Source organism: Sus scrofa, chromosome 8, assembly GCF_054392235.1.
Source record: "Sus scrofa isolate SSC_HxYL_T2T_F1_AM1 chromosome 8, Sscrofa_HxYL_maternal_Yorkshire_Landrace_v2.0, whole genome shotgun sequence".
Classification (NCBI taxonomy): Eukaryota; Metazoa; Chordata; class Mammalia; order Artiodactyla; family Suidae; genus Sus; species Sus scrofa.
The window spans coordinates 19,130,580-19,144,651 of record NC_139390.1 but is presented as its reverse complement, the minus strand read 5'-3'; the positions used below and the strand labels follow the sequence as shown (position 1 = coordinate 19,144,651).

The window sequence follows — 14,072 nt, the reverse complement described above, 5'->3', positions numbered from 1 at the left end:
ATATGTAGTAAGTACAGTTACTGTCATTGACTTTACTATGTGCCTGGTACTATACGAAGTATTTGACATACATTTTTTCATTTTATTTTGAAAACCCTAAGAGGTAGTTTTTAGCATCCCATTCTAGAGAAAAAGGGGCTTGGAGAGTAAGGGACCTGCCCAAGTCTCAGAGCTAACTGGTGGAGAGGCTCAGAGTGAAACCTAGGTCTAACTCTCCTTCAGCCATTACCTTGTGAAGCCTTAGGTACAAGTTCCTCTTAGAAATTCCTGCACCCTCCAAACTGGGCTTGGCATCTTTCCACTATCCTCTCTAGGTTCCCTGCACTTAACTATCCCCAGAGCTTTCTCCCATCACACACAGATGGCTATAAGCTCTGAAAGAGAAGAAACCATTTTCACTCATACACTCAGAGCCCACAGCACAGCACCCAGCACACAGAGCTCAGAGAACATGTGATGCTGCCCCCTAATACAGCCCATAACTGTAACTTACTTACCTTAGGAGGAAGTCCTACCCGATGAAATTTTCTACCTACTTTCGGCACTTTCTCCAAAGCATACTTTTTGCCCCGAGATTTTGCACGGTCAATTGCACTGTAGTTGAATGTCTCACTGACAAGCCAAACCACCTAAAAGGACAGCATTTAGAAAAGGGGCCATTAGAATCTGCACTATAGTATTTCTGCGCCCATACACCATGGAACTCACTCTAATGCTGTAAATTAGTGAAGTTTAATGCTATGCTAAATGCCCCAAGGAATCTAAAAAAGAAAAGGCTGAGGGACTTCGAAAAGTTGGTTAAATGGCACATGTGCATTTCTGTCTGAGAGAGGCAGCCTAAAATTGGCCAGTGGAAGAAAGCAGTAATAGTCTTGATATGTATAATTAGGAATGAAGATTTTTGAGGAAGTCTTCAAGTAAAAATGTAGAAAAGCCAAAAAGAAAAAGCAGCCTTCTGAGCCTATTAGTTAACTCTACCTTCGACAGATTCTCTAGATCCCAGATTTTTTTCTTTCTTTCTTTTTTTTTTTAGGGCTACACCCACAGCATATAGAGGTTCCCAGGCTAGGGGTCCAATTGGAGCTACAGCTGCTGGTCTACGCCAGAGCCACAGCAACGCAGGATCCAAGCCACGTCTGCGACCTACACCACAGGTCACGGCAACGCCAGATCCTGAACGCACTAAGTGAGGCCAGGGATTGAACCTGAGTCCTCGTCCTCGTGTGAGGTTCCTTAACCACTGAGCCACAACAGGAACTCCCTTTTTCTGCTTTCTAAAGGCTAGTTCTCTCTCCCATTTTTGTCAGCATCATCTCAGCTCAGATGCACAAGAGAGATTCCCTTGGACACTTGTGGATCTACACTAGAATCAATTTACGAGTCATTCGTGACTCTGGAGTACCAAAAACAGGGCTCAACTTTAGTCCGTGTCACTAGAAATATTACCAAAGTGTCCAAGGAGAAGTGGAGATTAGAAAGTACATGATTAAAAATGACTTCTCCCTTACCCTTGTTTTTGGTACAATGTCCAGATGAAGTTTTTCATCCACAAGGGAAGCGCCAGCCTCGGAAAGGTACCCCTGATTGGGAAGCAGGCAGCCTCTGCCAAAGCAGCAAGGGCAGCAGACCTTATGAACGTATTTGGTCCATTTTGGATTCAGCTGACCATAAGGCTCTTCCGATTTGGGTTTAAACACACCAATAATTTTCTATAAGAGAAAAAAAAAGTAGAAATTGTAATATACTTTTAATATAGAGAAATAATAATCCATAAAATGCATTCTAATCTTTTTCTATTTCTTCCCACCACAGATTTGGGTGTGATCCTTAACTATTAAGAGGTTTCATTCCAATCACAGTTTGCTACTCATTTTCATTTAACAATCTAAAATCAATAATCCTCTGGGCTAATGATTTTCCAACTGTGCTGAGAAATCCTAGGGAAGGTGAGAGAAGAGGGGAGGGCAGGGTTCTGAGATGCCCTGCCGCTTAACCAGATCCGCTGATTTCACCTGCTTTATGTTACTGGCCTTCCTACTTAAGAAGGGGTTCCACTGATTTTAAAATGTTTGAGAACCACTGACTTAGATCAAACAGGGCTTTTACTCAATACCTATCACATATCCAAATTCCATGAGTATTTACTGTCTACTTTCCCCAATTGATGTCCATCTAAAAGGGCAAGGACTTTCCTTGTTAGGGCTACAGCCCAAGTGCTCAGAACCACACCAGGCACACAGCAGGCATTCAACCACTTGTTAAGTGAATAAATCCAGTGACAAATAGTCATCTCTAAAATACAAAGGTGATGATAAGACAGTGATATCTACGCTGCCAGATTCTCTTACCCTAATCTTTTTTCAGTTAGTTTTTATGAACCGATTTTAAATAAATTCTATTCTCTTTAAAAAATTGCTCTATAATCATTATTATTGGTCTGATAAAATATCTTCATATTAAATTTAGAAGCGGAATCATCCTTAGATAAGAAATAAGAATCTTTATTATAAGTATATAATTGTTTTATAATGCAATAAAGTCTGAGTCACTGGTAAAATAGTCAATAAGAACAAATTATGAAGTAAAGCTTGGAAAAAAGATTGACATAACATATATATTTAAATCTCAAAAAAGACTACGTTTTAAAATATAACTTCAGTCTTTGCAAGAAAATATCTGGATGAAATTATAATCTTTTTTTCCTCCTGAAAATGAACTGCTGGCTATGCATCATCCAGAATGCTTTTGGAAATAATACAGTTTTCTGAAAAATTCTAGATTAAGTGAAACAAAGTCCCCTATAAGCTTCTTTTTTCTGCCTAAGAATTATACTTTGGTTCATTTCACTTTGTCACATTCTGATGCCTTCAAACCTCAGACTGCCCAGGCTCCAATATAATCCTGGGAAAAATATTCTGAGGGTAAAAATAAATCTTTGAAAAATTGCAAGCACTTTGGAAATGACACTAAAAAGGTTTTGAAAGTTTAAACTTCTACTCTGGTTACTGTAAGGTAAAGACTTAAAAATGAACAAATCTGTAGCTGATTGTATTCAATAAATACTTGAAGTCAAATATTACAATAATAAAACAGACTTAAAATGAATAGCTATTTTTTTTTTTTTTTTTTTTTTTGTCTTTTTGCTATTTCTTGGGCCGCTGCCACGGCATATGGAGGTTCCCAGGCTAGGGGTCCAATCAGAGCTACAGCTTCCAGCCTACACCACAACCACAGCAACTCAGGATCCGAGCCATGTCTGCGAACTACACCACAGTGCATGGCAACGCCAGATCCTTCACCCAGTGAGCAAGGCCAGGGATCGAACCAACAGCCTCATCGTTCCTAGTCAGATTCATTTCCACTGCACCACGATGGGAACTCCTGAATAGCTATTCTTAAATAGTAGAGTGCTTTAGTTAAAAATAAACTGACCTTTATTTCTGAAAAGAAGGTGCAACCAGATTATTAGGAAAATATCTTCAGAAACTCACAACGACTTCACATTTAAATGAGTGTTTTCCAAAAATATGTTAGATACAGTAGGTCTGTGAAATTCTCACCCTCTTAGGATCCTTCACAAAGTAACTTCCACTTGAACCTTGAGAGATTCTTTCGGGAAAAACTCCAAATTCTATTGCCTGCTCTGCTTTCAATATAGTATCAGCAAATTCTGGATCATCCAAGAATGTATTCAGCTCTGAAGAACCAAAAATTATTGCATTTAGAAAATCAATGTAAACATTGAACAACAAGAAGAAGAAAGGCCAGCTATGATCGTAACATGGACCTGTAATACTGGATTAGGTTATTAGCACTGAGACATTTAGGTACAGAAAAACCTAAGTAAGTGCTGTATGGGCTGGTTGGATGCTCCTTTTTTTTTTTTTTTCCTCTAACCCTACTTCAAGCTTCAGGTAATGACATGGAAGACAAGATCTCCTATCTGAAATGATCGCACTAATACCTTATGTCACCTTGGTTTTGGTCTGCATCCTACCTCAGCCTCTGGCTGCAGCCTACCTCAGATCTGCAGTCACCAGACCCAAGACTTCCCATTTCAGGCACCTGCTATTTTCCTAGTTGACCCCCTCTGGTTCCCCAAGTCCACAAATTCTTCCATCCCACTAAGACCTTCAAAACACTGAACTACCATAAACTGTTCAAGGGTTCTCACCCCTTCATGTCCCTGCTTCCCTGCCTGGCCAGCCTAAATTATAGGTCATCATCACAAAACCACCCTCTTCCTTCCAACCCCTCATCATGGTTACCTGGAAATAGCCCAATCCTGGTTTAACTCAACTGTCTGCTGACTATGCCCTTGCCCAGACAGCTGAACTTGACTGGATACACACAGTGCCTGATGGCTCCCTAAATCCATCGCAAACCTCAGAAGGACGTTTTATGCTGCCTGGACACATACCTGTTAGACACTGAATGTTTGTGTCCCTCTGAAATATGTGAAAGCCTTAACCCCCAATGTGATCATGTGGGGAGTGGGATCCTTGGGAGGTAATTGGGTTTCATGAGGCCATGAGGGTGGGGACCCCATGATGGGATTAGGCCATAGGAGGACACGGTGAGAAGGCTGCCATCTGCAGGCCAAGAAGAGCGCCCTTCCCAAGAACCTGACCACGTGGGCGCCCTGACCTTGGACTTCCCAGCCTCCAGAACTGTGAGAAGTAAATGTCTGTTGTTTGAAGCCACCCAGGCTAGGGTATTTCCTTATAGCAACCTGAACTAGGCCAACTCCCCCAAACACAGACTCCTCCAATCTCTGGACGACTCTCTCACATCCTCTCCTCTCCTCAAATTCCCAACACCTCTTTCCTCTCGCAGATGGTCAGCATCCTATTTCAAGAAGAGAAGCAAGCAGAGAGAACCATCGTCAGCTCTCAGCACCGTATCTACCCATCCACATTCTGTCTTCCACCTGTCGCTACAGAGGAACCCTCCCAGCGCTAAGGTCAACTCCACTTTGGACCCTACATCTGTCTCTTCCTGACTCCTCCCGGACGTTTCTTCAGCGATTCTTTCCCGTGTCAGTATTTCCCTCTTTACTGGATCATTTCCACCACCACACAAGCTTGCTGTAAGCTTCCCCATCTTAAAGCAAAGCTCTTTTTGCCCCCAAGTCCCCTAGACACTCCCTCATTTCCGTGCTCCCTTTAATAGCAGACAGGCTATAATTATATTTGCTATGTCCTCTTTTTCTTCTCCCACCCTCTTTTTTTTTTTTTTTTTTGTCTTTTTGCCATTTCTTGGGCCGCTCCCACGGCATATGGAGGTTCCCAGGCTAGGGGTCGAATCGGAGCTGTAGCCACTGGCCTACGCCAGAGCTACAGCAACGCGGGATCCAAGTCGCGTCTGCGACCTACACCACAGCTCGCGGCAATGCCGGATCCTCAACCCACTGAGCAAGGCCAGGGATCGAACCCGCAACCTCATGGTTCCCAGTCGGATTCGTTAACCACTGCGCCACGACGGGAACTCCTCTCCCACTCTCTTTTGAGCCCACTTCAATCACGCTTCTGACCTGACCACTCCGTTGATATAATTTTTTGTCAGGGTACACAGTGACTGTCACATTGCTAAATCCAACCATGAAGCTTTCATTCCTTGATCCACGCCACCATTTCACCCTGTTGGTCCCTCCTTCTCCCTAAAAACACTTTCTTCACTTGGCTTCCAAGTGGCCACGTCTCCAGGTTGTCTCATTTCACTGGCTCCTCTTCTTCAGGCTCTATGGGCTCGTTCTCATCTCCCTGACCACGTAACTTTGGAATGCCCCGGTTCCGTTCATGGTCCTCTTCTCTGCCACATCAGCGCTCATGATCCCCAGATCTGTATCTCAAGCCTAGACTCTGCCCTCAACCCCAGACTACTGTACAGAGCACGTCCACTTGGATGTTTTGTAAACAGCTCAAACTTCACTGCCCCAAACTCAACACCTCACTTTCTCTCCATTGTTTCACTCCCAGTACCCCCTAGTTCAGTTACTGGCGACTCTAAATCTTCTAGTTGCTCTTGTCAAAAACCTTGGAATCATCCATGATCTCATACTCTCACCTGCCACATCCATCGGCAAGTTGTGCGGCTCCACCATAAATAAATATCCAGACTCCAACCACCTTTTCCCACCTCCATTCCTTCCGCGTGATTCAAGTCACTATCGACCCCTGCCTAGGCTGTTACAAGAGTCTAACTAGTCTGCGCCCTGTAGGCAACCATGTCCTCCCGGAACTCAACAGAGAAGCTAGAGCAATCCTCTTAGAACAAGATCAGGTTACATCACTCCCCTTGGCTCACAACAGCCGGGGGGATCTCAGTCTCATTCAAAGAAGTCCCAAGTTCTTTATCTTGGCCCTCAAGACCCTACCCAGTCTCCACTCACCTCCACTTTATTTTTCTTGTTAGCACTTATCACCTAACATATAACTTATTTATGGTGTGAGCTCCAAGAAGACAAGCATTTCTTTCACTGCTGTATGCCCAGAACTTTTACATTTCCTGGAACATAAGAGGCACTCAATAAACACATGTAGAATTAAAAATGACACATTTAAAGTGGTAGACAAGCCAAAAATTATTCACATGTTACTGTGAAAGCATTTAGATGCTACGACATGCATTTAAACTTACAAAAATGTAAACCTAAACTTTCCTTAAAATTTGCCTTAGTTCACATACAAATACAACTATTTACTAGTTTTCAAAAGTTTGTGCTGAGAAAAATATTATCAAGAAGGCTTTTCAGCATGTTTAACCTACTTAAAAGAATAAATAACCCAAGTACTTTGGTCATGTCTATGCAACTGATATGCCCATTTCCAAATCATTATTATCTCTTCCATGAAAATTCTTAAGAACGAAGGGAGAAACTTGGTCTTGTTCACTGTGTATCCCTAGCACCTGGAAGAGGGACTGGCATTTAGTGGGTTCTTAACATTTAAATGAATAAATGAAGTGTTACTGACGTGGCAGAATGTGCTAACAATCATTATCATGAGTCAAATGATATTTCTTCTAGGTCGGGGCTCTTAGCAACAAGAAAGAACTGGAAAAGTTATTTATTTCAACTTTGCTCTCAGAACTAATATCCTTTCCATAATATATCACCAGCAGGGGGTCTTTAAACACTTGCAAAGAGAGATCACTCCTTTTTTTGGTGCTTTGTTGACTTGGTTGAAAACAAATATAAACTTCTTTTTCAGAAATAGGTCTCCTATAGTTTCACCCTATGTCCTAGCCCTGCCATCTGGAGCAGAACAAAAGTCTATGGACTCCTCCCTTCCCTGGGACAGCCCTTCAAAGAGCTGAAGATCAGTTCACCTTCCCCTGAGTCTTCTTTATTCTCCATCTCCTTCCACATGGAAGTGTTTTCAGGCTGTTTAACATCTGAGTTGCACCTCTGTTTCATGTCTCAGTTTTTCAATGTGCCTTCTTAAAACACGGTCTCCAGAATCAGTGCCCTTCTGCAGAGAATAGAGACATCTCTGGACGCTATACCCAGATAAGAAGCACTCCCGTAGTACATCCGTTGTTTACTGCTGACGTGCTACTGATTCATGTTGAAATGGCTAAACTCATGGACCACTCTTGGTCTCTCCCATCCTGCACTTGGGCAGTTCTTTTGGAAACTGTGTGCAGACTTTGACATGACCCCGAGATGTTATCAAACTGCTTTATGAGTTGAGCTTTATGAGTTCATCATAGAACCTGCCTGCCTTTGTTACTCTCTTGGAGCCCAGGACCATACTCTGAAAACTTAATTCAGCTTCCACCCAAATCAGATCAGAACCATTCCTATAAAATCAGCCAGGATGTTTCTCGACCCCTTTTTCTTTAACTTATTCCTTTCTGAACAATTCTTTTAGACAAATGAGGTTATCTTGCGACACGAAAGCTCATATTCTTTGAAGATGGCCTGGATTTACTATGACAATCCAGAAAGGCACTTAAAAGACAACTGGTCCTACCTAATTACTGCCAGGAAGGAAAAAAAAAAAAAAAAGACTCAATATCAACTATTCTAAAATTCAGTTATTTTTCAGTAGATAATTTTTCTGACTCATACTTCACCATTACATTCTACAACGTTCTTCATTTTAGTTGCTTAAATGTACATTTAGCAGTGAGTTTAACTTGGAGAACACATCCTAACGTTACGCCACTTGAGGACGCATGTGCCACGGAGATTTGAAGGTTTGCTGTCTTTGGTTTGATTTTTAATAGCTTAGAGGCTTAATCAGCTGTACTAAACATTTTTTCAGTTAAAATACGTTGACTGCTTTTATGAGATGAACTGAGATTTTTGTCCCTGTATCAAAACACATTTGAATTTTCTGAGGAGAATCTCGTTCTACCTCTGCATACTCCCTTTGGGACTCCTCTGAAGAGAAGTGGTGTCCGAGCCGAGTTCCAGTGCTTTTCCAGACTTCCCAGGAGGTCCAGCCCACCCTCTGAAACTTTGCCCACCCAGTTCCGATGTACATGCCAAGCTGCCTCCCTACAGCTAAGTCTTATCGATCCTTCGACTCCACCTGATCGCTGTGACAAAATGATCTAAGTTCCAGGAGGCCAGAGATCTTTGTTTTGTCCTTTGATAGAGGCCAAGTGCTTAAAACTGTGCCTGGCACAAGGTAGGCCCCCAATAAATCTGAGAATTATTTATTAACAAGCCCTTAACCACACTCAAGGGTTAGGCTGATCCTCTGGTAAGGAGAAATTGAAAATCAGAGTTCCCTGGGGGTCTAGCGGTTAGGATGTGGTGTTTTCACCACTTTGGCTTGGGCTCAATCCCTGGTCTGGGAACTGCAATCTCTTATAAAGCTGCTGCACACAGCAGCCAAAAAAACAAAAAAGGATTACGAGAACCCATTACGTAACTTTTATATTTAGTTTTAAATAAGTATGCATGGTAACTTATCAAGTTCTCATTTTTAGTATATATCAAAATGAACTCTTTCTCACCTAAGGGCTGGGACTATTTCTGACCCACTGGCCGGAATATTTTCTAAAGAGTAGCTGTCTCACAAGTGTGCTGATCTGAACTTCACCAAGTGTACTTCACCAAGTATCAAGTTGGAGGCCAATGCGTCCTGGCCCCTAAACCCAGGGCTTGGCTTGATGGAACCCTCAGCTTTCCCCATCCAGGCACATATATGCTCTGTTAGAGCTGTTCGTTTGAACTGACTGTTTCCTCCGTTAGGTTATAAGGTTCTGTAGGGACAAGGCTGGTGACTGGCCATCCATGTGCTATCTGGCCACCACTGTTTCCCCAAGGCCTCGATTTCCACGGGCACCTCAGAGGCGCTGAAACATGTGCTGAATGATGGACCTCTGCAATAAATGGAAAACAGAGAATAAGGGTGCTCCAATTACTGCTTGAGGAGCATCTCCAGCACACAGCTGCCCACTGCCTCTCAGAAGCTCGGCTGGGGAGCACGGTCAAGACCCTCGGGACAGCTACTCTTCTAATACCTCCCTTTCTAGATTAAACCAGAGGATCAGCTTCTCGAATCTAGCCCCCCCCCCCAATGCTGACAGCATTACCCACTAGAAGTACTTCTACTGAAACAAACTCCAGGAAAGTGGTAAGAAACACTCCTAGGAAATTCATTGCTTTTATTACAAAGATGTTTCACAGCACAGAGTCTCTTCTCCAAGAGAAGGCACGATGGGTTTTCTTTTCTTTTTTTTTTTTTTTGTCAGTTTTGTTTTGGTTCAAATAGCCTGTTGTAACTTTACGGACACCGTGATTGTGTTTCTCTCCGGCTGGCTGCTCAGTAATGTTTAAAGTGAAATCTGTGCTCTGCCTGCATTGAGTGTGACGTGCGCTTTGTGTATTCCTTTTCCAGCCTCTGTCAAGTTTATTTCATTACCTTTATTTCCCATTCTCATCTTCCTCCTTTATTCTTAGATGATTTTATTTGGTTTGCACATTCATAAGCCACCAGGAATCATTAAGCAGTTTATAAATACACACTTTCTCTTACTTTGTAGCTCTCAGTGAATTCTAATGCCATTCTCTAATTGTTAGGCTCTCCAACAAAATTGAACAGTGCTCCTGGTTTTGTATTAACTGGGACCTTGAAGAGTCACTTCACCTCTCAGTGCTTCCTTAAAATGAGAATAAAACACTGTGCTGACATCAGGAGTTCCTATCATGGCGCAGCAGAAACGAATCCGACCGGGAACCATGAGGTTGCGGGTTCGATCCCTGGCCTTGTTCGGTGGGTTAAGGATCCGGTGTTGCTGTGAGCTGTGGTGTAGGTCCAGATTTGGCTCGGATCCCACGTTGCTGTGGCTCTGGCGTAGGCCGGCGGCTACAGCTCCAATTCGACCCCTAACCTAGGAACCTCCATATGCCACGGGAGCGGCCCAAGAAAAAACAAAAAAAAAAAAACAAACAAAAAATTGTGCTGACATCATAGGGCAGGTTATAATAAATATGTGTGAAGCACATGGAACTATGCCCTGCACATATTAACTGTTTTGTGGCTATTAACTGTTATCATCTTTACTACTCTCCAACTCACTGATTAAAACGACAACCAGAACAAGGACTATGCCACTAATCATTCTTTGACATTGATTCAACAACGCCATGGCTTATGCCGGTTCTAGACTTTGTCACATGCCTTGTTCAAGTAAAGATAACAGACATATGACATTCTTCCACTGGCTAAAGTACAGAAAGCTCCTGTTTACATAAACGTAAGGGCTAAGCATTATTAAATGATGTTACAATCATTGGAAAGGCAAGAATTTCTTGGAACTGGAGAGGTGGCTTCATGGAAATCGGATGGCAAAGGCCAAAGTAAGTTAATGAACTCATTAAAAATTAAACTTAATCATCTAATTACTGATACATTTTGAAATTTTAAAAATATTTTTAACAGTTCAAAAAAATTTGTCTTTTTAGGGCCACACCCGTGGCACATGGAAGTTCCCAGCTAGGAGTCGAATCGGAACTGTAGCTGCCGAACTACACCACAGCCACAGCAACTGAGGATCCAAGCCACATCTGCGACCTACACCACAACTCCTCACAATGCCGGATCCTTAACCCACTGAGCGAGGCCAGGGATCGAACCTGCATCCTCTTGGTTACTAGTCAGATTCCTTTCCGCTAAGCCATGATGGGAACTCCTCAAAACTATTTTAAAATCCATTAAAAATAAGCCTTCCTGGAATTCCTGCCCTGGTGCAGGGGGTTAAGAATCCAACTGCATCGACTCAGGTGCAGGGTGCAGGCTGGATCCCTGGCCCAGTGCAGTGTATTAAAGTGTTGCCGAAGCTGCAGCTCGGATTCAATCCCTGTCCCTGGAACTTCTATACACCATGGCTTAAGGCCAAAAAAAAAAAAAAAAAAAAAAAAAAAAAAAAAAAAAGAGAGAGATCTCCATATAAGTAAACAAAAGTTAACAATTATTTTATAACATTTCTATAGAAAAATGGAGAAAGTACAGGACATGAAAGAACTAGGCTCAGTCCCACTTTTCCACTTCCTGATTCTTGACTCTGCCTTACCTCTGAAGTTCTATCAACTACTCATCATTACAGTTTTAATTTATTTGCGATCCTCACACCTAGCATGAAGGTCAATAACAGTAACCTGCTTTGCTTTGTGAGAATTAATAAAGTATACACAAAAAAAGACCTCAGCGAACTGTAAACTGTGATATAAGTTATTACCACTTTAAAAGGCTGTTACTCTCTTTAATAATCCATTTGAATTCAAATATTATATTCTATCCCCACTTTTACTTTTTTTGGGCCTTAATATCATGTGTTTACAGAGCTCACTTTCATAAAATAAACATACTTTCAAGATTTTAGGCTGTTTAAAAATCTAGTTACACAGGTAACTTCGAGGTAGAGAAAGGCAAACCAGCCACCACAAATCTTAGTTACTCTACAGACTGGACTCTAGGGAATACACACCCAGATTATGTACTTGGGTGAATGTGGATCCATTGGTGATCTAGTTCCAACCTCATGTTTGCTTTTTTCTGTTTAATGCGGTACTGTCAATGCATCCAATAGCTAACATAATCATAGCTAGCTGACCTGGATGTTAGACTGGTTTGCTAAAGCTTTATTCATCAAAGTCTGCTTCCCTTGTGACTCTCCAATGTACTCTGCAATGTTTGACCTTAAGTTCACCTACAACTCGAATAACTAGTCTATCCAAAATTCTTTGAACTGTAGAAGGTCCATTAGCGCACTAATAGCAAGACATGCAAAATTTAATGACTCTAGGAAAATGAAGCCACATTACTGAAAACCACATTTTCTGTGCTTTTTCAAGCTGTCACAAACAGAGTGATACCCAAGGTGCAATGAAACATCATTTAAAACATCCTTACTGCCTGAAAGTAGGCGTTTTCATGACCACTTTACAAACTAGCCTGTAGTCTATTCTATTTCACTATCAAATTAGCCTAATTCGACTCGACCATGCCAAAAACCTCGATTTATCAACATCCATGCCTGCAGCCGCGTGCCTACCTTGTACTACCTTTCAACGTCACTTCAACCACCCACTCTTTCACCTGGGGCTGTCAGGCTGCTTCACTGTGAAAATAAAGGCTTTTCTTTCTCTTTTAAAAGTATAAAAATAGAAATGACTCAAGAAAGAAAACTTTGCGAGAGAGCAGGTACAGATATTCAACTGCCTCTGCCCTCTAACGTCACAATAACAGTATTTAATTAAAAAGTCTTTGCAACGTGTCCCAAGAACAACCGGATATTCTCTCTCTCCCCTCCTCTCTCCCCCTCTCGGCTGTCATCCACCTGGCAAATTCACAACTTTCTCGATAGTTCAGGGTACTTAATCCAAAACTCAAGTCCAAACTTGCGCAAACAACTTACGTCATTTTAAAGAGTTAAGTTTTCCTGTCCGATTCCCAAAGTTTAGTTTCACTCTTAGCGGAGGCCTCAAGGACCAGAGTTTAATGACAACCCTGAGCCTTAGGTGAAACAGTCAACAGCCCCTGGAAAAGGTGAGAGTAAACGGGGAAGCAGGAGAGAAAGGCGAGGTGTCCGAGGTGTGACCGGCGGCCCGCCCCTCGGCCTGAGCACCGGAGGGGACGCCTGGCCGACAGCCTCTCCCACTAGGCAAGGGCTAGCAAGAGACAGAAAGACGATGGGGACAGGGACCCCGAGGAGGGACGTGGATGGGGGCTGAGCGGCGGCGGTGACAAGCGCTCTGGGAGAGCGCGGGAGAAGAGAAGAGCTGGATCGCACCTGAACCCAAGGAGCGGTGCCGGTCCCGGTGAGTGGGCGAGCTCCGGTGGCGCCCCAAACCCAGGGATGGGGAGAGAGACGCATCCCGGGGCTGGAGCAGCAGTTCCTGGTCGCCAGCTTGGCCAGCGGAGGCCGCGCCCTCCTCCTCGGCAGCCTTCACCAGCCTCACGGCGCTCCCCGGAGCGCCCTTCGGCGGCTGGGCCAAGACGATCCGGGGCAGCAGCGGCTCCCGCTCCTCGTCCTCCTCCTCCTCCAGGCTCCCGCTGCCCGCGGACGCCGGCCGCCCGGGCTCGGAGGGCTCCGCCATGGCCTCTCTCTGTGCCTTCCGCGCAGAGCCCGGCTCAGAGGGGCAAGGCACCCGGGTCTGGCCTCGGCATCGCTGGGTACCGGCGTCGTTCGGTCCAACCCAGGGGACCTCACAAGCGTGCTGACCCTCTCGGCGCCCGCAGGACAGTTGCCCCGCCTGGCCACTGGCCGCGCCCCACTGCGCGCCAAGCACGCGCCTGCGCGGAAGGACCAGGGCGGCTGGGGCTGGGGGCGGTGCTTTGGTCGTGGGGCGGGGTCGCCACCTGCCTCCAGGGCCCGGAAAGAAACCTGGCTGAGGTCTCGCCGGGTTGAGCTCTGCGGACGAAGGTAACATTTTTGCAGAGGTGCTTCTCCCAACCCAAATGGATCTCTCCCTCCCTGCAGAATTCTGTCATAGAGTTTAGCACAATCTACACCTACATACTTCTAGGTAACATGTTGCCAGCACTAGAAGTCCATGAGCCAGGACGTTGTCATTTGTTTCAAACATTCTTGATATTGGTAGCTTGCATTTT

The 14,072-nt window shown here is 43.9% G+C and overlaps 1 protein-coding gene across 2 annotated transcripts in view; it reads right to left on the bottom strand.

The window, feature by feature from the left end:
- The window catches only part of PI4K2B (phosphatidylinositol 4-kinase type 2 beta), a 36,532-nt gene extending 22,795 nt beyond the window's left edge, over window positions 1-13,737 (bottom strand). For both annotated transcript variants that reach the window (XM_021101072.2, XM_021101073.2), the window contains exons 1-4: window positions 13,252-13,737; window positions 3,561-3,697; window positions 1,509-1,709; window positions 498-629 (exon numbers count right to left, since the gene is read on the bottom strand). In XM_021101072.2, the coding sequence (XP_020956731.2) occupies window positions 498-629; window positions 1,509-1,709; window positions 3,561-3,697; window positions 13,252-13,558 (777 nt within the window). In that variant the 5' untranslated portion in view covers window positions 13,559-13,737. The remainder of the gene's footprint in view (window positions 1-497; window positions 630-1,508; window positions 1,710-3,560; window positions 3,698-13,251) is intronic.
- Window positions 13,738-14,072: the final 335 nt, after the last annotated feature.